Genomic DNA, 27,017 nt, shown 5'->3' with positions numbered 1-27,017 from the left:
CTCCAGTCTATTAAGGGAAATGTTTTACCTCCTTTGTTCCTACTAAGTATCCAGAGCCCACAGGGTGTGCTTTAGGGTCAGCATGTCTCAGCCGGGCCTCGCGGCTCAGGCGCTCCATGGCCCCTGGACCGTGGCTCACAGCCTCTGAGCTGGTGATGTAGCCGGGGGGACAGAAGACCCCGTGATGTAGCCAAGAACATCAGAGACGTTTCTGTAGCATCTGTGAGGTCTGGTGGCCATGGAACTGGGCTTGGGCCAGGTCCTCTGGCATCTGATCCTGTGATCTTTCTGCCTTCTCCCTGATGCCCAGGTTCATAGGAACCTCTGCCCTGGGTCAGCCAAACGAAGCTCAGGGCCCGAGAGGGGCCCTAAGGCCTGCAATGACCCACCTGTCCACTTTCCTGGACCCCAAGGACATGGCATGTCACCACCTCCTAGGGAGGGCCCATGCATAGAGACAGCTGTAAGCTATACTCTGCAGGTGGTACCATGATGCCTTCACTCTTGGAAAATAAGACCTTCTGGCAAGAAGTAGCCAAAGTCCTCAGCAGTGTTTGCTCTTTACTCCTCGAAGGATCACCTACTGGGGACCTACCCAAAGGTGGAAATTAGCAGTCGGACAATTTTCTAAAAGACACCTGCCTCCCACTCTGCTGGGAGCTTTCAACAAAGCTTTGGCCTGCAGTGAGATGTGTGAGTGAGGGGCCCCCAGCCCCACCCTGCACCTCAGGAAGGCCGGCTCAGTTTACTCTCTTGTCATGTGGTATCCGGAGCATCCAGACACATCCTGAGTCCCCCGGTGTACTCAGGTCCAGGACAGACCCTCTGTCCAGTCTGCACCTCCCAGGTCCACGTCTGTTGGCCGGGGTGGGGGCTGGCATCAGGATGTTGCTGGAGCTGGAGCTCCTCAGGTGATGAGAACATGTGGTCTGGGCTGGGAGCTGCCAACCTCCAGCCCATGCAGTGGGATCCTGTCTATCACTAATGACCCCTTGCTGACCACAGACTCTTTGAAAGGGACTGTCGAGACATCAGGCCTCAACTGGAAGGACTTGGAACACAAGGCTAGTTGGGAGAAGCAGGTGTACATGCAGCTGCCCAGTGGCTCTGGCGGAACTGGGGGGGAGTCCCATGGACAAGGGCAGGGAGGCCTGGTGGCTCTGGTGGAACAGGGGTTCCCACGGACAAGGGCAGGGAGACCTAGTGGTTCTGGTGGAACAGGGTGGCCCATGGACAAGGGCAGGGAGACTCGGTGGCTCTGGTGGAACGTGGGGCGGGGGGTGTCCCACAGTCAAGGGCAGGGAGACCCGGTGGCTCTGGTGGAATAGGGGGTCCCACGGTCAAGGGCAGGGAGACCCGGTGGCTCTGGTGGAATAGGGGGTCCCACGGTCAAGGGCAGGGAGACCCAGTGGCTCTGGTGGAATAGGGTGTCCCACAGACAAGGGCAGGGAGACCCAGTGGCTCTGGTGGAACAGGGGGTCCCACAGACAAGGGCAGGGAGACCCAGTGGCTCTGGTGGAACAGGGGGTCCCACAGACAAGGGCAGGGAGACCTGGTGGCTCTGGTGGAACAGGGGGTCCCACAGACAAGGGCAGGGAGACCCAGTGGCTCTGGTGGAACAGGGGGTCCCACAGACAAGGGCAGGGAGACCTGGTGGCTCTGGTGGAACAGGGGGTCCCACAGACAAGGGCAGGGAGACCCAGTGGCTCTGGTGGAACAGGGGGTCCCACAGACAAGGGCAGGGAGACCCAGTGGCTCTGGTGGAACAGGGGGTCCCACAGACAAGGGCAGGGAGACCTGGTGGCTCTGGTGGAACAGGGGGTCCCACAGACAAGGGCAGGGAGACCTGGTGGCTCTGGTGGCATAGGGTATCCCACAGACAAGGGCAGGGAGACCCAGTGGCTCTGGTGGAACAGGGGGTCCCACAGACAAGGGCAGGGAGACCCGGTGGCTCTGGTGGAACAGGGGGTCCCACAGACAAGGGCAGGGAGACCTGGTGGCTCTGGTGGAACAGGGGGTCCCACAGACAAGGGCAGGGAGACCCAGTGGCTCTGGTGGAACAGGGGGTCCCACAGACAAGGGCAGGGAGACCCGGTGGCTCTGGTGGAACAGGGGGTCCCACAGACAAGGGCAGGGAGACCCAGTGGCTCTGGTGGAACAGGGGGTCCCACAGACAAGGGCAGGGAGACCCAGTGGCTCTGGTGGAACAGGGGGTCCCACAGACAAGGGCAGGGAGACCCGGTGGCTCTGGTGGAACAGGGGGTCCCACAGACAAGGGCAGGGAGACCTGGTGGCTCTGGTGGAACAGGGGGTCCCACAGACAAGGGCAGGGAGACCCAGTGGCTCTGGTGGAACAGGGGGTCCCACAGACAAGGGCAGGGAGACCCGGTGGCTCTGGTGGAACAGGGGGTCCCACAGACAAGGGCAGGGAGACCTGGTGGCTCTGGTGGAACAGGGGGTCCCACAGACAAGGGCAGGGAGACCCAGTGGCTCTGGTGGAACAGGGGGTCCCACAGACAAGGGCAGGGAGACCCGGTGGCTCTGGTGGAACAGGGGGTCCCACAGACAAGGGCAGGGAGACCCAGTGGCTCTGGTGGAACAGGGGGTCCCACAGACAAGGGCAGGGAGACCCGGTGGCTCTGGTGGAACAGGGGGTCCCACAGCAAGGGCACAGAGATCTGACCTGTCCTTGACTAGGTACAATTGCGGTTTTGCGAGGAAAGCTTTCCTTTAATTTTCATCTCCACTGACGTAGCATTGATCATGGGGAAGTTAAGGTTAAAACTGTAAATGCTGCCCACAGTTCTCTGCCCTGGCCCCTATGGAGGCCACTGAGCCCCGCCTTCCTCGCACAGTGCGCAGTCATACCAGGGAGAGTCAGGCCCCTTCATGTGACTGGGTGATGGCTTCACCTGCACGGCTCACGTGATACAGACCAGCTTCTGGCTAATAAGTGTGTCGTGTTTCCCAGATGGGAGGCATTGCTGCCTACTGCGTAAATAAGACAGGCCTTTTTAAAAAGAAATCTGTATCTCAGGACGTGTTTTGGCTGTGTTCTTTGCCTCCCGTAAAGGTCACCTGGATAGATTTTTCCTTCTTTAGCATTGCATCTGTGAAGAACGGGGCATTTCTATTCTCCCTCCATCCAGTGAACCCGGGGGACTAAATTAGATTCTGAAATTGAGTGTGCAGTGGAGTCGGTAAGTTACCATAATGGGAGGGTATTGCTTCTCACCTTGCAAGTAGCGAGGTCATGATAATATGAAGCGAAGTGGATTAAAAATAAAACCAAAGGTATTTATTTATGACCTGCTCGGAATTGGATTGGCATCTGTGTAAGTCGCATCTAATGGTGAAAGACAGCAGATTGATGTTGATATGTCCCTGGGGACTTTTTGCCAGTGAAATTTGCTCCGTGAATTCAATTTAAAGGCCCACAGAAAGTATCCAAAATGCAAAAGGAGATAGAATCACGGAAAGGGGATGGACACCCAGCAACAGTAAAACTGCAGTTAGAGGAGAATCCTGGGCTGATTCTTATGATACAGGCTTGGGGAGTGCAGCTCTGGGACACTTGCCCTGGGTGAGATGGGGTAGGAGGGGCAGGGAGCCCACAGGTGGCCCCTGGAGTGTCCTGGGGCCACATTCTCCTTCTCTGGTACCAGAGCTGGGTGGGGCCATCAGAGTCCTGTTTGCCCCTCCCTCAAGGAGACTGCTTGGCTCCATGGTGGGAACATGGCTGTGGACCATACCCTGACCTGGGGTCCAGCACCCCACTCCTCTCCTGAGACCCCCTCATCCTAGGAGGCCATTCTGGCCCACACTGAACCCCACTCTTGCTAAACCCTCTGGGTTTTGGGGCCTCAGGGGCTTTGCTATCAGTGGTGTCATGTGGGGTCCCCCAGTCTCACTGTTGTGTCCCGAGCCTCTGTACTTTTCCTTTCTAGTACCTGCCTTGGTCACTTTCAAGTCAGTCACTGTATTTCAGTGTCTAGCTCCGAGCTTTCTAGATCATCAGCTCCAGAGATGATGTGTGTTTTATGGGAAGACTCAGGGTCCTTCAGGCCACCTGGGTGGAGACATGGTCCAGCTGCAGGCCTGTGGGGGAGCAGAGGAGGCTCCAATGCAGAGAGGTCCACATCAGAGCCGCCCTTCCCTGCAGTACAGGGGCCGAGGGACTGCTCACCCTGTGGGCCAATCACATGTGCTCATCATGTGCCCATCGCATGGGTGCCATCCCCCCCAGTGTGGCAGTGCTACTGGCCTCCAGGACCTGCTTCCCTGTTTGTAGAGGAGGAAGGAGGGGCTCAGAGAGTGCAGCGGTCACCTCAGGGTGCTCAGCTAGAAGATGGGGCTAGGCTTGGACCTCAGTGCCCTGCCTGCCCTGCCCCGGCCACTGGGCCTGGTGCCTCCACATGGGGCAGGTGTCAGGCTGGGCTGGGCTTTGACGTGGTTCTGGGCTCTCAGGGCAGGCTCCGCTCTGTGGGCCCTATGTGTCCACCACTGACCACGGTGCTACCTGGTGCACAGAAATCTGTGCCTAGTGGCAGTTAGGGGCAGTGGAGCTTTGCTTTCTGGTCTAGTGGGGGCTTTGGGAAAGCTTCCCAGTGGAGGCCACAGACCTATGCAGGTCCATGGGAGCCAGGTCTCCCCGTAGGAATTTGGGGGACTCAGACAAATGAGGTGCGAAGGGCCCCACCTTGACATCTGCTCAGAGGTGTGGGCCTCCCACCTGGCTACCAGGACCAGGCCCAGCCCAAGGCCCTGGTTCCAGTGGGAGCAACTGCCACAAGGCAGAGCCCCTCTGGCTCTCCTAGCTGCTGGCTGGGCATGGTTTCTGGGGTTCCCACTGCAGGGTCCCTGGTCCACAGCCTCCCCTCCTCTGGGTCAGCTCCCCTGACCGGCCTGTCTCTCTCTCCCCAGGAGCTGCTGCTCTTCCTCCAGAACTTGCCCACAGCCCACTGGGACGACGAGGACATCAGCCTGCTGCTGGCTGAGGCATACCGCCTCAAGTTTGCCTTTGCGGACGCTCCCAATCACTACAAGAAATGAGCCTGGGCCCTTCTGCAGTGGGCGGTGTCGTCCTGTCCCTTGCCTGGCTGGTGGCCCTTCATGTGGTCCTGGGATGAGGAAGAGCCTGATTGGGGCAGCCCTACCCTTTTGGGCCTCACTGGGACCCATCCCCAGACTTGGCCTGGGGCTGGTGTGGACAGGGGTGGCCTCTATTTCCTGAGATACCAAAGAGAGGAGGGGACGGTCCTGGCTTCCAGGGCCAGAGGGGGGTCGGGATGCTCCACGCGCTCCCCAGGAGGATCTTTGCCAAATGACCGCCTTCCGGAACCTCCAGCTGAGGTAGCCGGAGAGGCAGAGGCCTATGCTTGGGGCCTAGGCCAGAGCCAGGTGTAGCCACCTCATGCTTACTTTCAAATGCGAAATTTCAATTCTGTTGAGTGAAAGAGAATAAAGTACACAAACATGTGGGCTGAGTGAGCCGCTGCACTCACCGGGGGCTCTGCAGTGGGCAGCCCTCCACGGGGTGTGTGTGCCTGCTCACGTGGCCCAGACCTGGCTGGGAAGCTGGGGGCAAGAGCCAGAGCCCTGAGACTGCTGAGTACCTAGGAGGCGGAGGGTGGGCGGTCGGGCAGAGGGAGGCCTCTCATTGCCAGCTTGCTTCGTCTCTCCTCTGTAAAAGAGAGAGGGACCGGGAGGTCCAGATCAGACCCCCTACCATGGGCTGTCCTCACCTACAAGCCCTGGAACCACAGCCCCGAGCAGGGACTTGCACAGGCCAGGCTCAGAACTGGAGCAGAGCTTCTCAGGGACTTGGGGCCCCCAGCGTGGCCCTTTCCCAGGCCTGCTGTGCCTGGGACTTGATTTTTCCACACTGGGGATTGGTTCTTAGGCCCCAAGTGCAGAAGGGCCCAGCCCTGCCCCTGCTTGGGCTTTGCAGGGCTGGGTCTGCTCCTCCAGGGCTGTGGGCACTGGCCTTCCTCAACTGTGTCACAGGCCATGTGGCCCTGCGGACATGGACACCCCACAGGTGGGGCCACAAGCAAAGCCTCCGATAACTGAGCCTGGGACCGTGCTGGAGGCTGCAGCGGATGCGGACGTCCGGGGCGCGTGTATTTTTGCTTCTATTAAAGAAACGAAGGATCATAACACATAGTGGGGAAGTAGCAAGAAATACTGGCAGTGGTCAGGCAGGGCAGAGGGACAGTGCCCCACCCTGCTCCCCACCTCAGGTTCAGGGTACCTCTCTTTCCTCATGGACCCCTTTTCTGGGCAGGGCCCAGTTACAAGGGCTGTGGGCAGGAAGCCCTGCCCCCCACCCCTCTGTAGCCCAGGTCACTCTGTGCAGTTGGGATGCTGGGGACACAGATGTGCCTCAAGGGCAGTTTTCTTGTCAGACAGGAAGGACCCTTGAAGTCAGAATGAATTCTGCACATGTTTTCCTGTGTGTCAAGGCCAGGACTGAGCATGTGGGACACCGACAACTGGCACCCGGCTGGAGCAGACTGGCCTGGAGTGTCCAGCTGTGCCCTCAGATATGATGTGCTAGATCACACATCATAAGAATGATGCAGTGACAGAGCCACAGCCTCGCACGAGATTCAGAAGGCACGGACAGTCTGTGCTCTGGGCTGTAGTCACAGGAGGGTGACCATGGAGGCAGGTGGTTCAGGGAGTCTATGTGGTGCGGTCAGGACTCAGACCATGCACTGGCTGGGCGGGAGATGGGGTGGCGGAGCGAGTGGCCACCCTACCCACCGCCTCTGCCATGTGCCTGCTGGGCTGGGGGAGGCACCCTTCCTGGGACCTGGGACATGCTGCCCTGCTGCCACCGTGCATCTCACACTGACATATGTCCCCCTTGCCCTGCACCTTTGTGACCAGGCGATCGAACCTCGGCTTCCCAAGGCAGCTTTTGAGGTACCTGCCCCTCGGATACCCCACATGCACAGTCCTCACATGCAGGACCCTCCCATGGCAGCCCCCCTGGCAGTGTGGCTGTGGCCCCATCTCCAGGGTGAACTGCTGGCCCTACAGGTGGGAATCCACCCTGCTCATGCCCCTGAGACCCAGCGTGGGGCCAGGACATGGGTGGGGGAGCTGTCTTCTTGGCCCCAGCCCAGCCTGCCCTAGCCCAGTCTCTGGCCTGCAGTGGCCTCTTCCCCATGCACCTCGTCCTGCTTGGCCCTCCATTAGCGCTGCTGTAGCTCGGGAGGCCCCAGGGACGACACACCAGTACCATGTGGTGGCCAGGCCCCCAGCGAGGTCAGACGTCTTGGGGAGAGGGTGGGGGAGTCTGAGTGGTTCATGCTTCTGGCGGGCATACAGATGGAAGGGCCTGGGTGCTGCAGTTACCAGGTCAGAAGCAGAGAGAGTCCAAACTGTGTGAGTGGACTGTCCCCATGGCACACATAAGGATGGGCTGCAGGATGCCAGGCCTGCCTCAGGCTGCACCGGGCTGGAGCTGGAGCCTCCTGGTGCCCTGGCCCTCCCAACACACGGGCCCTGCCCTCACCCACCCAGCCCCTGCTCACTCCGAGGGTTGTGACTGCTGCTCTGTTCCACACCCACCCTGCAGCTGCTGGCAGAAGGCCCTTGACAAAGGGTGGCCGAGTTTGTGCCGTGGCCACGTTCGTAACTGTGTGCAGATGACCTCACCCCTGGGTCCATCTCACTGACCAGATGAGCTAGTTATTCCTTTAGGAAAAAAATTATATTCACAAATAATTCCAGATGAGTATATTTAAATAAAAAAAAGTAACTGCCCCGTATTCAAACTAAAACACATGGCTATTTATGTGTGTGTGTGTGGCTTTTTTGGCCGGGGCTGGGCTTGAACCCACCACTTCCAGCATATGGGACCGGCGCCCTGCTCCTTGAGCCACAGGCGCTGCCCCACGTGGCTATTTTTTTTTTTTTTTTTTTTTGTAGAGACAGAGTCTCACTTTATGGCCCTCGGTAGAGTGCCGTGGCCTCACACAGCTCACAGCAACCTCCAACTCCTGGGCTTAAGCGATTCTCTTGCCTCAGCCTCCCGAGTAGCTGGGACTACAGGCGCCCGCCACAACGCCCGGCTATTTTTTGTTTTGGTTGCAGTTTGGCCGGGGCCGGGCTTGAACCTACCACCGTCGGTATATGGGGCTGGCGCCTTACCGACTGAGCCACAGGCGCCGCCTCCACGAAAACACGTGGCTATTTTTATAATTGGGAGTGGTGAAAGGCTTTCTGATGCAAAAACAATAAAGGAAAGGACAGATGACAAATAACCATCATGCGCACCACGAAAACAAAGTGCAGGGGCCAAACTCAGAACCTCGGTAAGCGAGGACAAAGGACGGATGGCAGCTGGGCCAAGCAGGTGAGGCGTATGTGACTGCACCTCGGGTTCTGGGAAGCCTGTAAAGACGGGCAGTTCACCAAAAAAAAAAAAAAAGGGGATGCAGGTGATATGAATCATAGTGAAAGAAGTGAGAAAAGCCAGGGAGATGTCGGGGTGTCCCCCCAGCTGTGCAACTTTGGGCTGGATTTGTGAACGCATGATGCTCCGATATGAGACTAAGAATTCTATATATTTTTTCTCAAACTTGTGCAATGATTTTTTCGTCTGTTTCTTCATTTAAACTGAGAAGGAGAACAGAAGACGGCAGAGCACGGGGTGAGCGCCTGCGGGTGGATACCTGCAGCGCGGCGCTCACGCCTGCCCACGTATAACTTGCTCTCACTCCTAAACCAGAGTTTCCTTCGCTTATTGTTAAACTACTATACAAATGGAATTACACAGTAAATATGTTCTTGTGAACAATTTCTTTGGCTGGACTTTGTTTGTGGAACGGTAAGTGTGGCTGTCACTGTGGCTTGTCCCTCTAGTTCCCATTACCGCACAGGCTGTGGTAGTCCAGTCTGTGGCTAATGGACACAAGGGCTGTCCTCGGTTCGGGAGAGCTATGAAGGACGTGGCTCCGAGCACCTTCACAAGTGTCCTTCTGCGGATGTGTGTCCGTGTTCTGCTGGACGTGGAGCTGCTGGGCCTCACATCGTGTGCCCAGCACACGATGATGATAACCCAGCTTCCAAAGTGGTTTTCCAGCTTACATTTCCACCAGCTCAGCGTGACGGCTCCTGTTTCCGCAGGCCCTCCCCACATGCTGTGTGGCCGGTCTTGGCAATGCAGTGGGCCTGTCCTGCCTGCGCTGTTTGCCGTCTTTCCTCCCACTCGGAGCCGCGCACTCAGCCTCTCTCGCCCTGCTGTGGGGCAGCGTCCGCCTCCCTCTTGGTGCAGTCACAACAGGCAGGAAGAGGCCTGCTTGGGACATCTCATGGTGCTATTATCATAAGCATTTTCCCATATCATTAAAATTCTTCAAAACAGGATTTTAATGACTACATAATATGCAGTTGCATGGATTAACATAATTCATTTATTCCCTTATTATACATCAGATTGCTTCTATTTTTTTCTTATTGCAAATGATGCTGTATGAATGTCTACTTTTCTGAACACGCTTTCATAATAGGTTTTGAGTTACGTGACTCTTCAGTCATTATTGCTGAGTGCGAGAGTCAGTGAAATAAGCACCCCCCCAGCCCCTGGGGCTGTAGCCAGCGGCCAAGGGTCTGCCCACCTGGTTTTCTTTGGAATGTCTTAGAAACATAAGATTGAGAAATTATCTAAAACTTTAAGGATAACTTTTTAAAGACTAGAAGACTGTGTAACTTCTAGGAGAAAGGAAAAGAATGAATAAAATTGATTAGAGATAGAAAAGAAGTAAAGACAAATACGGCAGATGGGGAGGATTGCCGTGGCCCAAGCAGGTTCAGATACGTACGTGATCGTGATAAATGTATTATTTTAACCTCGTCTAGCATGAGAGATGGATTATACCTTTTTAAAACTCTGTAAAATTCAGCATACTATTGACAGAAGATACACCAAAACAGCATCTTCTTTATGTTTGAACTGAAAGGATAGAAAAAATAAATATGAGGAAAATGCCAAATTAAAGTGTGGCTGGGAAATATCATATCCGAATAGTGTTAACAAGGACCAAGAGAGAGAGAGCCTCATGTGACCAGAAGACCCTCCCTCATATAACAGCAGGGCTTCAACATGCTGGGTAAAGCAAAACTGGGTGCAATTCAGAGGAAATACTGACCCATAAGTATAATGGGACATTTTAACATACCTTCAGAAAGGGAAAAGAATATTTAAAAAATAAAGAAGAGTTGGCTGGGGGCATGGTGGTCACCTGTAGTCCCAGCTCCTCGAGAGGCTGAGGCAGGAGGATCGCTCAAGCCCAGGACTTGGAGGCTGCAGTGAGCTGTGGTGATGCTGCTACACTCCAGTCCATGCAACAAATCAAGACTGTCTCAAAAAAAAAGAAAAAAAAGATTAAAATCATAAATACAGAAGCAGAAGTTACTGGAGTAGAAAGAAACCCCATGATGGACCTGACAGACAAAGCAGACAGCTGACCCCCAGGAGCTGCCAACAGGGTAAGGTCTGGGAGGGCCGGGGCCTTCACCTTTGCGGCTGGCGTGTCCCCAGCAGTCAGAAACAGCAGCTGCCCATGCAAAGGTCACTGTGAAAGTTTTGAAACAGTGTTATGGGCCGTTGTTTCACCTCCGAGAAATATAGTTGACAGCTGCGTCCTTTCTGATCCTCCTGTGCGAGTTTCACCACGCTGGGCCCATCGGGGCCTCTGGGAGGGCTCGTTCGTTTCTGTCCCCGGGGCACTCAGTCGGATAGAGTCAGGAAGGGAGCACTTGAGCCCGATGATTTTCTGTGATTTCAAAAGTGGGTTAAATGAGTCTCAAATAAATCCTTGAGCATTTGCAACAGGCTTTGGGGGACCTTACTCCTTCCTGTGCAACAACTTTTTGGTGGTCTCGAGAATTTGGAAGGGGCTGAACTTCACTGAAAGACAGGAGAGGGGTGGGCGTCCGGCAACTGCAGTGATGGAGGCATCGCTGCTGTGGGAAAAGTGGTTGGTGAAAACAATCGAGTGGTATTTAAAGACACTGAAGCTGCACTGCAGACTGGATCGCCCGCTGTGCGACCCTGCGCCATTGTCCTCTGGTCAGGAGAGCTTTGTCCCTATGGCACTTCATACTTTGACAGACGAGCAGAAGCGCCTTAGTTGAATGGTGTGAGAAATGCTGGTCCAGACGCATTCCTGACACCTTTATTGGTGGTGAAACTTGGGTCAACCAGTTTTACCCAGAGAATAAGCATCAGTCGACAGTGAGGATTTTTTTTCGAACGTAAATCAACCAACAAAAGTGAAGCAGCCCTCATGTCAGAAAGAAAATGGTGACAATTTTGTTCTCCAAAAGGAGTCCTGTCATAGCTGTTCCTCTGGAGGAATGAAGGCCTCTCACTGCTCTGCAGTACACACAGTGTGCCCCCCCAAAGTTTTCCAGACGCCTCATGCATGGTGGCCACTGACAGGACTGCGGGGACCACCTTGCACCAGGACAATGCTTCTGCCCCACACGGCCAGCACCACTGTCCAGTTCCCAGAGTCCACAGAAGTTGAACTCATGACTCATCCTCCCCACAGTCCTGACCTGGCCACGTGTGATTATTTCCTGTTCCCTACAGAAAGAATCACATGCACGGAAGAAGGTTCTCCAGCCCTGAAGAAGCTGTTCACGCCAATGGGAGTGAGCTTCCAGTGCTGGAAGGGAATGAGTGGGAGGAGAGATTATTAAAAAATGGTTTCTAGGAATGCAAAAGTGCATACAATGTCATGGCAGTTATTTTGAGAAAATAGAGTAAGCAAAATGATTTTATATTTCTTAATTTTTGTCATTTCTCACAATTTTTGTAGTGCCCTCATGGTAGGAACAGAATAGTGTTTGCTGAATGACAAAGACAGACGCCGAAGGAACTAATTTCAACTGTAATAAGAAAAAGAAGGGAGGAACACTACAGACGCTGAGAGATTTTTAAATATCCTGAGCATCAAGAGGATGAAAAGGAAGCTATGGACTGGGAGAAAATAATTACAAAAAAGATTTCTGATCAGGAACTGCTGTCCACAAGAAAGAACTCCTAAAGTTCAACAATGAGAAAATTAACAACCCAATTAAAAAAATGAGCTAAAGACCTGAACACTTTGCCCAAAAGATACGTAGATAGCAAATAAGCATGCCAAAATGTGTTCAACATCATAGTCTTTAGAGAACTGCAAATGAAAACATCAGTGAGGTTCCAACACACACTACTAGAACGGCCCAAACCTGAATCACTGACAACAACAAATGCTGGGGGAGGTGGGCCAGGAAGGCTTCCCTGCTGGTGAGAGTGCAGCGCGGAAGAGGATTCCTCCACCCTGGGAGAGGATTCCCCAGTGTCCTCTGAAGCAGAAAAATTCCGCAGTCATACATATTTACCCAGTTGAGTAGAAAACTTTGGAACACAGAACCTTACAGATGAATGTTTATTCTTAACTGCTCCAACTTGGAAGCAGCCAAGATGTCCTTCAATACCTGAGTGGATAAATGAACTGTGGTACATCCACGGGATGGATAGCCTTCAGTGGTGGAAAGAAGTGAGCTCTGGAGCCGTGACGAGACACAGGAACCGTAAACATGCGTCGTTGAGTGGAAGAAGACCGTCTGTGACTCCAACTAAGGACACCCAGGAAAAAGCGAAACTATGGAGACAGTGGGCAGATGGGTGGTTTCCAGGGGCTCAGGGGGGAGGGCACACAGGACAGGGGAAAGGAACCTGCTCCGTGTGGCTCTGTAATGTGGATTCATGTCGTTACATCACACATTTGTCCAAATCCAGAGAACGCCCAGCGCCAAGCGTGAGCCTGCTGTGAACCGTGGGCTTTGGCCATACGGGCGCAGGCTGGATGGCTGGATGCTGGGGGGAGGGAGGGCTCTGTACTTTTGGCTTAATTTTGTTGTGAACCTAAAACTGCTCTAAAAAAATGTTTATCAATTTAAAAAATCATAAGTGAATCCTATGAGCAGCCTTATGAATTGGAAAACCTGGTTAAAATGGAAAGTTTTCTAGAAATACACAAATTATAAAAATTGACTAAAAAAAAAAAAACTCTGATTAGACCTGTAATTTCTGAATAACTTGAAGGGGTAGTCTCAGACCTCTGCTTTCCAAGGGCACCATGCTCAGATGGTTTTATGGTATGTTTACAGACTGCAGTGATAGAGTTTAGGGAGCAAAATAGTGTATGAGACTGGGGGTCCTGGCATGGCTGGGGCAGGGCTTGGAGCCTCGGTGCCATTTGATCAGCTTCAGGCCAGGCTGGGGTCTTGCCTTAGTGGCTTGTGGGTTTCACAGTTGGATGGCTGATTTTTAATGTGTCCTGGGAGGGGCCTCTGGGTCCTTGAGAACCTGATAAAGCTGGGCGTTCTCTGGATTTGGACAAATGTGTGATGTAACGACATGAATCCACATTACAAAGCTGGGGGAGGGCTTTAACCACGGAAGGGACCTGGGGTCTGGGCCCAGGAGCAGTTGCTGGCTGCAGCTTGCCCTTGGCTTCTGCCCAGCAGAGGTGTGCAGGAAATAGTCGGGGGTAGCACCCAGGCGAGGTACAGTCTCAGAGGGGAGTTCTTGGATGGTTTTATGTTTTCATTTAGTTTTTCCATTAATCTGTTGGCTGGGAGTTCACGAGGCCTCGTGGTCCCCTGTGTGCAATGGAGCAAGTCCTAGCTTGAGAACTCTCATGGGAGCAAGGGTCCGGGGCATGTGCTATGGCTCTGAAATAGAGGAGGTGGGAACACCCTGACCTCATCCCTTAGGACCTGCATACAGCAGTGGGAATTCATTCATATGGCAGGTTGCTATGCAGAGTTAAGGAAAATAAATCAATTTATTGGTTAGCACAGAGATACTATGATGCAGCATGTGGCAGACGGCTAGCTCGGCTGGGTGTGGCCAGCTCGCACCCCCGCCCCAGGTGTGGCCCTCAGGACCCTGCCTAGATGATCCGTGACACTCTTACCCCCAGTCTGACAGGGAGGCAATGTTCTTATTCCCATTTGCAGAAGAAAACCCTGAACCTCAGAGACAACGGGGCCCAAGGACACCAGAGGCTCAGCCCGAGACTGTTGCCTGCCTGCCTGCACTCGGGACAGCAGTGGTCACACCAGCTGTGTGACACATGGGCCGCATGTCCGTGCATGCACGTTATCTGTGGACAAGCATGTAAAGACGTGTCAGGTCATGCTGTCCATCCATATGATTCACGCCGCATCTGTGCTTATAAATGCAGATAATATACTTGTATGTATTCGTGTGTATTTTAAGAATTTATATTTATATATTTATTATAATTTATATTTACGTTGTATTAATCTCTTATAACATGATGATTCTGATACAACCAGATGTTAACAGTGGCTAATCCTGGGTGTAAATATTAGAGCGCTTGTTAAATTCTTCATTTTATTTTCTGTAATTTAAAGACTGATTGAAAAATAAAAGACATGTTCCAGCCCATACGGAGCTGGGGCCTGGATCTCAGGAAGGCTGGGAGAGCATGGAGTCCAGTGGGGCTTCTTTGCTGCACACAGAGGGAGGGCGACCTGGTTTGTTTTTTCAGTACACAGATCACTGATGACACTCGCATTGTTTACTGGTCTAGGGTCCTGTCTCCTCCAGGTTGCAAATGTCCAGGAGCAGGACTGTGTCCTTCTTGTCCTCTCCCATGTCCCCAGCATCTGGGACAGGGCTGGGTGTATGGCTGGTCCTTAACATGGTTTGAGATGAACGAACGAGACTCAGCCCAGGGCTCTGCACTGATGGTCCCCCTGTTCCTATCCATTAAGGCGAAAGCCCAAGGATGAGCCAGCTTTTATCACGGTGACCTCTTGGGGAGGAGAGGTTTTGCCTGGCAGCGTGGGACTTGTTGGTCATTTCACCCACAAACATTTATTTATTGGGCACCTGCTGTCTTCCAGGCACTGATCTGTGGTGGCCCCTGGGTTGGGTGTTATGGTTCCACTCAGGAATAGAAGGTCACCACCCGTCCACACCCCTCCCGCCAGGCCCATGGCCTCTGCAGCACAGTCAGGGGGGAGATGGCAGGCCGTGACTCACAGCCGCCAGGGTGCCCTGACCTTGCTGTCCCAAGTGACCCAATGGCAAAGGTGCATTTCTGCTGCTCCAGGCTGCAGTCTCTTAATAAACTTGAGATGACCGCCATCCTCACGTGCCCACTCCTGGGAATGCTAACGAGGGCAGAGTACCTAGGGACAGCCACTGCTGACCCAGCCATTAAAAATAATTGGCCACCCATAAAGTGCAGGAAAAATATGTTCGCCTTCAGTTTGGCTGGGAATTGTGAATTATTCTTATGTTGCCATAGAAACGAAGGTAAGTTTCTAACATCTTTCAGATATTTAATTCTGTGAGTCCAGTAATGACCTTAGTACATTACTCAGAGAAGTAGGGGGGAAGAGAGAGAGCGAGGGAGAGAGGGAGGGAGGGAGGGAGGGAGGAAGAGGAGAGAGAGCTGGAAGGAGGCCCCAGAGGCCAGCAAGGCTATCCCTGACCCGCCCCTGCCAGCCTGCAGTTCATCCTGCGGCCTCCTGGACAATGGCCTGGCCACATGTGGGAAGACTCAGAGCACAGGGGACGTGCCCTCTGTTTGCTCTAGTCCCCTACGGCCTCTGCCCAGCTCTCTCTGAGGAGCTGTGGTCACTCCTTGAAGGCCCAGGGAGGTACCTGGCCCGGTGAGCCCCGGGCCTTGTGCTTCATTTCTGTCCCTGTCCCCAGGGAGGTACCCGGCCCCGTGGGCCCCGGGCCTTGTGCTTCATTTCTGTCCCTGTCCCCAGGGAGGTGCCCGGCCCCGTGGGCCCCGGGCCTTGTGCTTCATTTCTGTCCCTGTCCCCAGGGAGGTGCCCGGCCCCGTGGGCCCCGGGCCTTGTGCTTCATTTCTGTCCCTGTCCCCAGGGAGGTGCCCGGCCCCGTGGGCCCCGGGCCTTGTGCTTCATTTCTGTCCCTGTCCCCAGGGAGGTGCCCGGCCCCGTGGGCCCCGGGCCTTGTGCTTCATTTCTGTCCCTGTCCCCAGGGAGGTGCCCGGCCCCGTGGGCCCCGGGCCTTGTGCTTTATTTCTGTCCCTGTCCCCAGGGAGGTGCCCGGCCCCGTGGGCCCCGGGCCTTGTGCCTCATTTCTGTCTCTATCTCACCCACCAGCTGCTCAAGGCACAGTGGGGACCAGGTCAACGTCCCTGCTGCCTTCTGCCCTCTGGTGTCCTCCTGCCTCTGTCCTGAATAAACAGTCATCTGCCAGGATCCCAAGGCCCAGCTCAGCCTGCCTTGGGCAGTCTTGCTGTGGCCTCCTGAGAGTGGGGCCAGCAGGGCAGTGACCCTTGTGTGTCCAGCAGTTGCTTTAGTGGTCCTTGTTCTGCAGTGACTTTGGGCTGGGAGGACTGACGCTGTGGGGCTTGGCTGCCCCAGTGGCAGGGACACTTCCCAGGATGCTGGGGCTAAGGGCGTGCCCAGGCAGGGCTTGTAGGAACACCCCTCCCCTAACCTGGCACAGAACCTGTCTTCCAGCCAGACTCCTGTGGCCTCTGGGCGCCAGCATCCCTACCTCTTCCCTGCCGGCCTGCCCCTGTTCTGGTCCCCTGTTCTGGTCCCCTGCATTCAAGAGGTGCCATTGGCGACCCTCTGCCTCTGCCTGGGCCCCTACAGTGTCTTTTCCTGGAAAGTGCCTGTGTATCCCACTGTAAAGACCCACCCTGGATACCTCCTGCTCTTAGCACCCTGCCTGGCCACCCCCAGCCCAGGCCGCTGGCCTAGGGAGGGAGGAGCTGGGGGTGAGGGCACCTCAGCCAGGGCAAGTGACAGGTCAGGGTTGCCCCAGGTCTGCAGAAACAAGGGGAGGCCCGCTGAGCCGAAGGCTCCTCTGGGTCACACCCAGTGGACAGCACTTTCTTTGGGGCTTGGCAGAGGGAGGAACTATGCTCTGGGGCCAGGGGTATGGCATCGTGGGGGTGTGGTGTGGTGGGATGTGACATCATGGGGTGTGGTGTCACCAAGTGCAGCCGCTCTGGCTTCTCGGTCTCCACAGCCCTGGAGATCTTTTACTGTTCTTGTTTTAGTTTCAGATAATTTGCTCAGCAAGGTCTCTAGCATTGTGCTAATAATTGAAGAAAGATGAGAAAAATGATCAACCTCAAAACTCTCAACTTTAGATTGAGCTGTTTGGAATAGCACTATTTCCAAATTACAGGCCGGTTAGGCGATATAAGACACAAAAACGCATCTGTCCCTGGATTTCACAGAGAAGGAGGGGAGGGGTAGCGCCCTGTGGACGCGGAGCCCAAGGGGGTTTCCTGGGAACTGTGAGGTACTGCAGGTCGAGAGAGTCCAAATGTGTGAGAGTCACACTTCGCACCAACTCATGCCTGTGTCCATGAACCTGGATGTAGGTTAATCAAAGCAGGTTAAAACTGAGGCACAGAGGCTCGGAGCTGGTCAGAGGTGGAGTAGGATTCGAGTCCAGGTTTCTTCCTCACCCACAGCTCTCCTGCCCAACCTTGTCCTCACAGCTGCCCTGTGGGTGGTTCTGTTATTACCCCCATTTTAAAGATGGTGGGAGGGGTGTCCAGTAACTTATTAAAGGTCACACGACCTTGGAGACTATCCAAGGGAGTGGGCCAGCTGGACCTTGGCAGGAGACTTAGGCCCAGCACTGGGGACACCAGTATCGGTGCCGGGGGAGTGCCCCACCACCGTGTCCACACAGAGGGAAGATGGCCCCAGACTTCCCAGGCCTCTTTCTCCCCCCAGGCAGCGGGTCCTTGCCCTGGTATTCACCAGGGCCCTCGGGAGCAGCTTGGAAACGGCAGCTCCTGAAAGATTTCCATCGATTTGCCCAATTAATGTTTTAGTTCTCCATGTCGTGGGAGCTGTAATGAAGTGTCAACGGGAAGGAGAGAATGAAACAGATGAATAGAACGGCTTTTATAGTGTCATTACACTTTTGTAATAAGATTTACTTGTCAACTCAAAATGTAATAATGTAATAATTTATTTGGTAACCTAATGAAGACACGCAGTTCAAGGTTCTGAGTGTAATAATTACCCCTGGAAAGGTTAGGGCCCTTCCTTCCTATTCCACGCCATCTGTCCATCTGTGCTCTCCTCAGCCCCAAGGGAGGGCGTGGGCAGGATGGTTTCCACCTGACAGAGCTGAAGCAAAGGGCTTGGTGACGTACCTTGGGGAGTGCAGGGTTGGGGCAGAGCCCACGCATTGATTCCCGGGTCAAAGTTTTCTCTAGGTTTCTTGATCAAAAGGGAATGGGGTTCAGTTATTCAGCATTACTCACTCATGCACACCTGGTGCTCAGGCCCGAGCTAGAGCCTGAAGGAACCACGGTGAATTGTCATGACTAGGTGCCTGGAAGGCACTGCCAGACCAGGCGGGGGTGTTGAAGGAGGTGCTCTAATGGACACAGCCTTGAGCATGGGCACCTTGGCGGATCATACAGCCTGGCAGCGGCAGGGTCTTCACAGAGAATGGGACATTTTGGTTGGGCTTTGAGGGATGAATAGGAGTTTTTTAGATAAAAGAGAGCATTTTAGGAAGAGAAGAGCATGAATAAAGGTGTGGGATAGACCAGCAGGACATACGGCCTGGAAATAGTACTGGGGTCTAGTCCCCACTCACCTGCTCCTATGGAGGTGGGCAGGGAGCAATAAGAGAAAATTCTAGAAAAATTGATGGAGAACAGCCCCAGATCCTCTGAAAATAAGGACCCCAGAACTTAGGGTTCTGAGAGAAGGAGCAGGTGAGGCATCCTCAGGGCCTACTTGGGGAAATTAGGGGAGCTTTGGGCAACAATGGTCCCCATCTGCTTTTCTCCCTCCCCAACACACATGATCATGTCAGCACTGCTGGAGGACTCAGGCTCTCTCGTTGCTGTGACCTCTTTTGCCTCCAGGTGAGCAGCTATGCTAAACTGCCACGTCTCCCCGAGGGGGCCCAGGCCTGTGGTTGCAGCCCACTGAGGTGCTCCAGTCCCTGCCCAGACAGACTAGACCCCAGGAAGTTCTGGGTCAATTCTCAGAATCATGGAGAATAGTCAATGCCAGACACTGAGTGTGATGCCATTTGTTACCCTGCAGGTGCTAACTGCTGCAACATGTCACCTGGCTATCCCTCTGACTTGCTGGGAGAAAGCTAGCTGGGGACTTAGGGGCGGAAGTCCTTCAAGGCAGAGCACTGAGCAAGTGTGGGTGGGTGTGTGGTGACCAGAATATGGACATTTCTGAGCTGGGAATTGGTGGGGTGCAGGAGTTTACTGGGGAGAGGAGAGGGGAAGCCAGCCCAGGTGGAGGGAGCAGTGCCTGCCCGTCATGGGGCTGTCCTGGGACACGTGGTCCCCTCATCACTGAGCCCTTTGGTGAGGGCTCCAAGGGCCGAGTGATTGCTGTGTGGCTGTAGCCAGTGGTGGGTCCTGCTGGAGTCAGTGCCACCCCCTGCATCTTCCCCTGGGCTGCAGGGACATGGGGCTCCACCCTGACCCATCACAGTGACTCTGAAGGAAAGGACTTCAGGCTAAGAGACAGTAAGAGAGGAAGAGGAGACTTGGCCCCAGCTCTTGGGGTCCCAGGTGGCTCACCTTCCTGGACTGCTGCTGGTGTCAGCCACGTGGCCTCCAGGCCCTCCCTGCCTCAGGAACTCTGGTGGCCAGTCCATCCAGTGATGGCTGGATGGGGTAGAGCTGACTTGGTTCCACCTCTCTTCTTTCCCTGCTGCAAAACTGACTATGACCTTGACATCTTTGGCAACTGGGGGCAGAGACCAGTTGTGGCTTGGCCTCTGGGGATGGGGGGACAGGTGGGGACAGATAGGTAAGGCTGAAGGAATGCCACTGGCCCAGGCCAGCCCAGCTCTCCAGACAGGCTGGGCCCCTGGGCTGCTCTCCTGGCATCTGGGTGGAAGGGTGGAGGTGAACAGGTCAGGGAAGGGGTGGGGTCTAGACCTGCTGTGATGCTGGGGTGGGGGAGGGGTGGAGTCCAGACCCACTGTGATCCTGGGGCAGGGGAGGGGTGGGGTCTAGATCCGCTGTGATGCTGGGGCAGGGGAGGGGTGGGGTCTAGACCCTCTGTGATCCTGGGGCAGGGGAGGGGTGGGGACTAGATCTGCTGTGATCCTGGGGCAGGGGAGGGGTGGGGACTAGATCCGCTATGATGCTGGGGCAGGGGAGGGGTGGGGACTAGATCTGCTGTGATCCTGGGGCAGGGGAGGGGTGGGGATTAGATCTGCTGTGATCCTGGGGCAGGGGAGGGGTGGGGACTAGATCCGCTGTGATGCTGGGGCAGGGGAGGGGTAGGGTCTAGACTTGCTATGATGCTGGGGCATGGGAGGGGTGGGGTCTGGATCCGCTGTGATGCTGGGGAAGGGGAGGGGTGGGGACTAGATCCGCTGTGATCCTGGGGCAGGGGAGGGGTGGGGTCTAGATCCGCTGTGATCCTGGGGCAGGGGAGGGGTGGGGACTAGATCCGCTGTGATGCTGGGGCAGGGGAGGGGTGGGGTCTAGACCCTCTGCTGGGGCAGGGGAGGGGTGAGGTCTAGACCCTCTGTGATCCTGGGGCAGGGGAGGGGTGGGGACTAGATCTGCTGTGATCCTGGGGCAGGGGAGGGGTGGGGACTAGATCCGCTATGATGCTGGGGCAGGGGAGGGGTGAGGGCTAGACCTGCTATGATGCTGGGGCATGGGAGGGGTGGGGTCTGGATCCGCTGTGATGCTGGGGCAGGGGAGGGGTGGGGACTAGATCTGCTGTGATCCTGGGGCAGGGGATGGGTGGGGACTAGATCCGCTATGATGCTGGGGCAGGGGAGGGGTGGGGTCTAGACCTGCTATGATGCTGGGGCATGGGAGGGGTGGGGTCTGGATCTGCTGTAAATCTGGGGCAGGGGAGGGGTGTGGTCTAGATCTGCTGTGATGTTGGGGCAAGGGAGGGGTGGGGTCTAGACCCACTGTGATCCTGGGGCGGGGGAGGTTTTGGGTCTAGATCCGCTGTGATCCTGGGGCAGGGGAGGGGTGGGGAGTAGATCCGCTGTGATCCTGGGACAGGGGAGGGGTGGGGTCTAGATCCGCTGTGATGCTGGGGCAGGGGAGGGGTGGGGTCTAGACCCTCTGTGATCCTGGGGCAGGGGAGGGGTGGGGTCTAGATCCGCTGTGATCCTGGGGCAGGGGAGGGGTGGGGTCTAGACCCTCTGTGATCCTGGGGCGGGGGAGGGGTGGGGTCTAGATCCGCTGTGATCCTGGGGCAGGGGAGGGGTGGGGTCTAGACCCTCTGCTGGGGCAGGGGAGGGGTGAGGTCTAGATCCTCTGTGATCCTGGGGCAGGGGAGGGGTGGGGACTAGATCTGCTGTGATCCTGGGGCAGGGGAGGGGTGGGGACTAGATCCGCTATGATGCTGGGGCAGGGGAGGGGTGAGGTCCAGACCTGCTATGATGCTGGGGCATGGGAGGGGTGGGGTCTGGATCCGCTGTGATGCTGGGGCAGGGGAGGGGTGGGGACTAGATCCGCTATGATGCTGGGGCAGGGGAGGGGTGGGGTCTAGACCTGCTATGATGCTGTGGCATGGGAGGGGTGGGGTCTGGATCTGCTGTGAATCTGGGGCAGGGGAGGGGTGTGGTCTAGATCCGCTGTGATGTTGGGGCAAGGGAGGGGTGGGGTCTAGACCCTCTGTGATCCTGGGGCGGGGGAGGGTTTGGGTCTAGATCCGCTGTGATCCTGGGGCAGGGGAGGGGTGGGGAGTAGATCCGCTGTGATCCTGGGACAGGAGAGTGGTGGGGTCTAGATCCGCTGTGATCCTGGGGCAGGGGAGGGGTGGGGTCTAGACCCTCTGTGTTCCTGGGGCGGGGGAGGGGTGGGGTCTAGATCCGCTGTGATCCTGGGGCAGGGGAGGGGTGGGGTCTAGACCCTCTGTGATCCTGGGGCAGGGGAGGGGTGGGGTCTAGATCTGCTGTGTTGCTGGGGCAGGGGAGGGGTGGGGACTAGATCCGCTGTGATCCTGGGGCAGGGGAGGGTTGGGGTCTAGATCTGCTGTGTTGCTGGAGTGGGGGAGGTGTGGGGTCTAGATCCGCTGTGATGCTGGGGCAGGGGAGGGGTGAGGTCTAGATCCGCTGTGGTGCTGTGGCAGGGGAGGGGTGGGGTCTAGACCCTCTGTGATGCTGGGGCAGGGGAGGGGTGGGGTCTAGATCCGCTGTGATGCTGGGGCGGGGGTGGGGTGGGGTCTAGACCCTCTGTGATGCTGGGGCAGGGGAGGGTTGGGGTCTAGATCTGCTGTGTTGCTGGAGTGGTGGAGGGGTGGGGTCTAGGTCCGCTGTGATGCTGGGGCAGGGGAGGGGTGGGGTCTAGACCCTCTGTGATGCTGGGGCAGGGGAGGGGTGGGGTCTAGATCCGCTGTGATGCTGGGGCAGGGGAGGGGTGAGGTCTAGATCCGCTGTGATGCTGTGGCAGGGGAGGGGTGGGGTCTAGATCTGCTGTGATGCTGGGGCAGGGGAGGGGTGGGGTCTAGACCCTCTGTGATCCTGGGGCGGGGGAGGGGTGGGGTCTAGATCTGCTGTGTTGCTTGGGTGGGGGAGGGTGGGGACTAGACCCACTGTGTTATTGCAGCCACTCTGGATCCATGTCCCTCTGCCCTCCCAGAGGACGTGCCTTCCTCATCCTCACCTGGCATCTAGATGTCTTGTGAAGAAGGAAGGAGCCCTCTGTAGAAGTCTGAGGGTGTGTTGAGTCCTGAGCTGCGTGACCCCCTGGGGTGCAGGCGTGCGCATGCACATGTTTGTGTAGGCGTGGGCAGATGTGTGCACGTGTATACAGGTGTGCATGTATACAAGCACATGTGTGCGTGCATGGTTGTGTGCATGTACAGACATGTGCAGGTGTGTATGTGCTTTCTGGGAAATCGTAGCATGTAGGCCCAGGAGGCATGACAGGTACCCAACCAGGGACAGGTGGTCTGAGATGCACCATAGGCCTGTCTGTCTCATGCAGCTCCTCCGCTGAAGGGGCTGCAGCTTCCTAAGGCAAAATTCCCCTTGGGTTTCTGGGCACAGTGGAGGACTGGGGGCAGTTGCCTCCAGGCCCCAGAGCCATGTCTGGTGAAGGCCAGAGGGACCCTACACTGAATCCAGCCCCCGGCACCCCCACATCCCTGCTCACCCTTTGGGTGTTCTTGGTGCTAGGGGGTGCCAGTCAACCGTCAGGACATGGCCATCCATCCATGCCACTGGGAACAAGGTCCCTCCTGTGGGGGCACAGCCCCTGAGCAGGCGGTGCTGTCTCCCCCACCTCGAGGCTGTCTGCGGTGCTGAGCTTTTTCTCCAGGTGGCTTCAGTGACGGTGCTTTTGCTGTTGTGCAGGTTTTCTGGTGGGGACCGAGTAAAGCCTCATGGTCCTACCTGAGGTCATTAATTTATACAACCAGAGCTGACTTCACGGAGAGAAGGGGTTTGTACAATAACATTAACAAATCGTAAATATCTGCCTGGCCCCAGAGAACGCAATGGCACATCCTACCTTCCCGGGCGGCCCTCACACACTCTGGGCTGTCGGTGTGGGAGGCTCCATGTGTGGCTGGAGCCACCCAGACCCGAAGGAGCTCTGCAGAGGCAGCTCACAGGCTGCCTACCCCCTTGTTTTCTGGAATGATAATGTCCTGGTCCTGCCTCCAAGGCTGTCTCCCCCAAGGGTGGCTCCTGGCTCCTGCCCAGGGAGGTGAGAGCAGCACCCCGTGAACTGGAGCCCTGGGACCCCAGGCACAGCCCTGAGGTTCCAGGCAAGCCCTCCAAGGGACACTCCAGCCTCCCCTTAGCTCTTCTGCCTTGAGGGGATACCACATCCCAATATTGCTTGGAGGGGCCCCTGCTGGCCCGCTTAGGTGTGGTGTGTGATTCGGGGAGCCCAAGCAGACAGGGGCCTGGATGGCACCAAGATGTCCAGGTCAAGGCCAAAGAAACCCAAGGCTGGGGAGCCCCCAAAGCCCCTTGCCCTAGAGAGGTGTCCTCTGTCTGGGGAGCCCACAAAGCCACTTGCCCTAGAGAGGTGTACTCTGTCTCCCAGGGACCTGGGAATGGAGCTGGTGCAGAGCCAGCACAGGCGCTAAGTGGAGAGTTAAGCCGCGTCCACCTGTGTGTCCAAGTGCTCTGCCCGAGGCTGGGGACTGTGTGCCTAGGCAGCTGGGTACTCTAGCAAAGTTTCCCTAACTGCCCCATAATTGAATATGGAACTGCCCCATAATTGAATATGGCGCAATTGTAAGTTATATCAGGACCGGGTTGAAGAAAACAATGCTCTCCACTCACCCTTGCACCTGCTCCTCCCAGGCCCCCTTCCCGATCCAGGTGGACCTGGCCGACATTGTCTGGACACCGGATGCAGAGGGAACTAGTGGGACCTGGCCTGCCACTGATCTCCTGGTGGGTCTAGCCAGACCCTCCCTACCCCTCATGTCCTCTGTGGCTGCAATGCCCAGGTCACCTGGTGACTCGGAGATGGGGAAGGGGGTCGTGCACATGGGTGAGCCCCTGGGGTGACCTCACCCTTCCTGGTTGTGGGGAGGAATAGGCCTATCTTGGTGCTGGGGCTGGTCGGGTTGGGTTTCTGTCGCTTGCCACCATATCCTGTGTAACCTACCTGTCAGGTGGGTCACCCAGCACCCCTCCCCCTCCTCACTTGCTCAGTTAACTCTTTCTGTCCAGAGACACATTCTGAGGGGCCGGCCCTTGGAGGCCTTATGGGGAGGATCCTCCTCACCAGGGGATGGATACCCTCACCTCCAGCCCTGTCTGCTGTCATAGTAATAAAGGGCATGGTGAGGCTGACAGGTGTGCTGACACAGTGAGACCCGCTCCCCCTTCCCCTAAGAGATGCCGTATTTCACGCAATATTCCCATAACCCTGAATCCCACGGGCAGTTCCCCAACACCCTGCTTGGGCTTAGTGCTGGGTGCTAGAGGGTGGCACGCTTCGGGAACAGGTGTAGTCACACAAGCAGCCCCTTTGCAACCTGTCATTACAACACGGGCTTCTGGCTCCTCCTCATGGGGTCTGAGTTTGGTCCTCCAGGGCAAGTGAAGAGGACAGGAGCATGTGTGTCCCTGGACCCCATCCCCGGCCTGCCACCCTGTGCCCAGCAAGCCCATGGGCTGGCGCCTCAACTGCCCCTGCTGTCTATCTTCCTCCAGGGCCCAGCCTGGGTCTGCTTGTCACACCTGATGTTTGGATCCGACTTGCTGTGTGATGTTGGGCAACATGCTTCCCGCTCTGTACCTCAGTTTCCCCCTGGAAAATTCGAGCCATACTCATTAAAACCGTGTTGGCATGTGTGTGTGTTTGTGTGTGTGTGTGTGTGTGTGTGTATACATAAACATTCTCATGTGAAGTCTGATAATTAAGTTCACAAACTCACCCTAGAAAAAGTACCACACACCTCAGTGCTAAATATCACTTTGGTCATCAGATGGTTGACGGGAGGACTTTGAAGGTGACTGTAGTGATAGTCAGCAATGAGGTGCGCAGCACTTTTTGTAGGATGAGTTCTTGAGAACTTACGTGTCTGGATTTGTAGTCCATAAATAACCCAGACTAACGGCAGAACTTCAACGAGCAATCCCACCAACACCTGTGTCCTGGGACTGCTCCCTGCTGAGGGACACAGGACACCTGGCTGGAGGGCTGAGGTCTGGCCCATCAGCAAGCTGCTCCTCCATTCTTCATGGGCACAGACCTCTCTGCCTCCTGACAAATAGTCTGCCTGGCACCGGGTAGGGAGAGGATGGGATGCCTGGGGGAAGGTCGTGGTCAGTCCCTTAGGGTGGGCCTTGCAGTGAGTGCCATCCGGGCCTGGGCAGAGTCAGATGGCACTCACCCCTCTCTGTTCTGCCAACATCCTGACGGCAACCTGGGAGAGGCCCGGAACCAGAGCCACGTGGAGACTGAATTGATAAAGGGCTATTGTCGCTATAGATGGCTAAGTTTGGGGATCATCTGTGACCAGGAGATAACTGACACAAACAATAAAGGCTGAGAAGGTTTATTAAACATTTACTGTGTGCCAGGCTCTGGGCCCAACCTGCCGACATTTCCTTTTTGAATCTCCTCAACAGCACCCCAGGGAGCAGGTGCTGCCTCTGAGGTCTTTGCCAGGGGAGCAGCTGGGCAGGGAGGGCAGGAGACCTCTCCGCTCACACACCTGGGAGGCGCAGGGGCTGCCTTTGAGCCCAGGTCTACCTGGTTTCAAGCCCTTACTTAAAACCAGTACGTGGTCCCACCCCTCACAGAACTCTGGGCCCTGCCATCCACCCTCCCAGCTGTCCTCAGACACAGGCCTTTGTTTCCCATGTGGGTCCGGCACCCCCTCTGCCTATGGCGTCAATCACGGGGCAGACAGGGGCCCCAGGGCTCCATGCACATGTTGGCCAGGTATGGGAAGAGTTTCCTGAGTTTGGAGCTGAAAGATTTGGCCTGAGTCCCTTCTTTGTCAGGCAATGGTCATGGTGACCCTGCCCAAGCTTGCTAGTGCCTGTGGGATGGCAATGATCTTCAGGGCCGAGCCTTCTCCGCAGGGTGGTTCAGAACACAAATGAAACAGCTGGGGCTCTAGGACATGGGGGGAGGCCCTCCCCACTCGGAGGTCTCAGCGCCTGGCTCCAGGATGCCTGATCTTTGTCTCCCAAGTGCCACTTTCAAGATAGATTAATCCCCCAAACGGATGTGACCACGGCCCTTGAAAATACACCACAGTCCTATGATAAACTGGCAGACCATAACTGTCTGATTGTCTTAAGAACAAGGCAGCGAGGCCTCCCCAGAGGTGACCCCGATCACTGCAAAACGTGTTTTGTAGGAGGCCGCACTCAGGATGCAGTGCCCGGCCCTTGGCCACGCCTCTGCCTGGCCGGCTTCGGTCTCAGCTGTAATTGGTCTCAGACTGGGCCGCTTCATCTTGAAAGACGCTGAGCTTTAAGTATTTATCAGCAAAGCAGCTGCTTCCATTTGTCC

At 56.0% G+C, this 27,017-nt stretch overlaps 1 protein-coding gene across 3 annotated transcripts in view; it reads left to right on the top strand.

The window, feature by feature from the left end:
- The window catches only part of TBC1D22A (TBC1 domain family member 22A), a 314,377-nt gene extending 308,899 nt beyond the window's left edge, over positions 1-5,478 (top strand). For all 3 annotated transcript variants that reach the window (XM_053582457.1, XM_053582458.1, XM_053582459.1), the window contains one exon: positions 4,924-5,478. In XM_053582457.1, coding sequence (XP_053438432.1) covers positions 4,924-5,052 — 129 coding nt within the window. In that variant the 3' untranslated portion in view covers positions 5,053-5,478. The remainder of the gene's footprint in view (positions 1-4,923) is intronic.
- Positions 5,479-27,017: the final 21,539 nt, after the last annotated feature.

This window comes from Nycticebus coucang, chromosome 3 (genome assembly GCF_027406575.1).
Source record: "Nycticebus coucang isolate mNycCou1 chromosome 3, mNycCou1.pri, whole genome shotgun sequence".
Classification (NCBI taxonomy): domain Eukaryota; kingdom Metazoa; phylum Chordata; class Mammalia; order Primates; family Lorisidae; genus Nycticebus; species Nycticebus coucang.
Note: the sequence above shows the minus strand (reverse complement) of the source record. Positions and strands in the feature narration are given on the sequence as shown.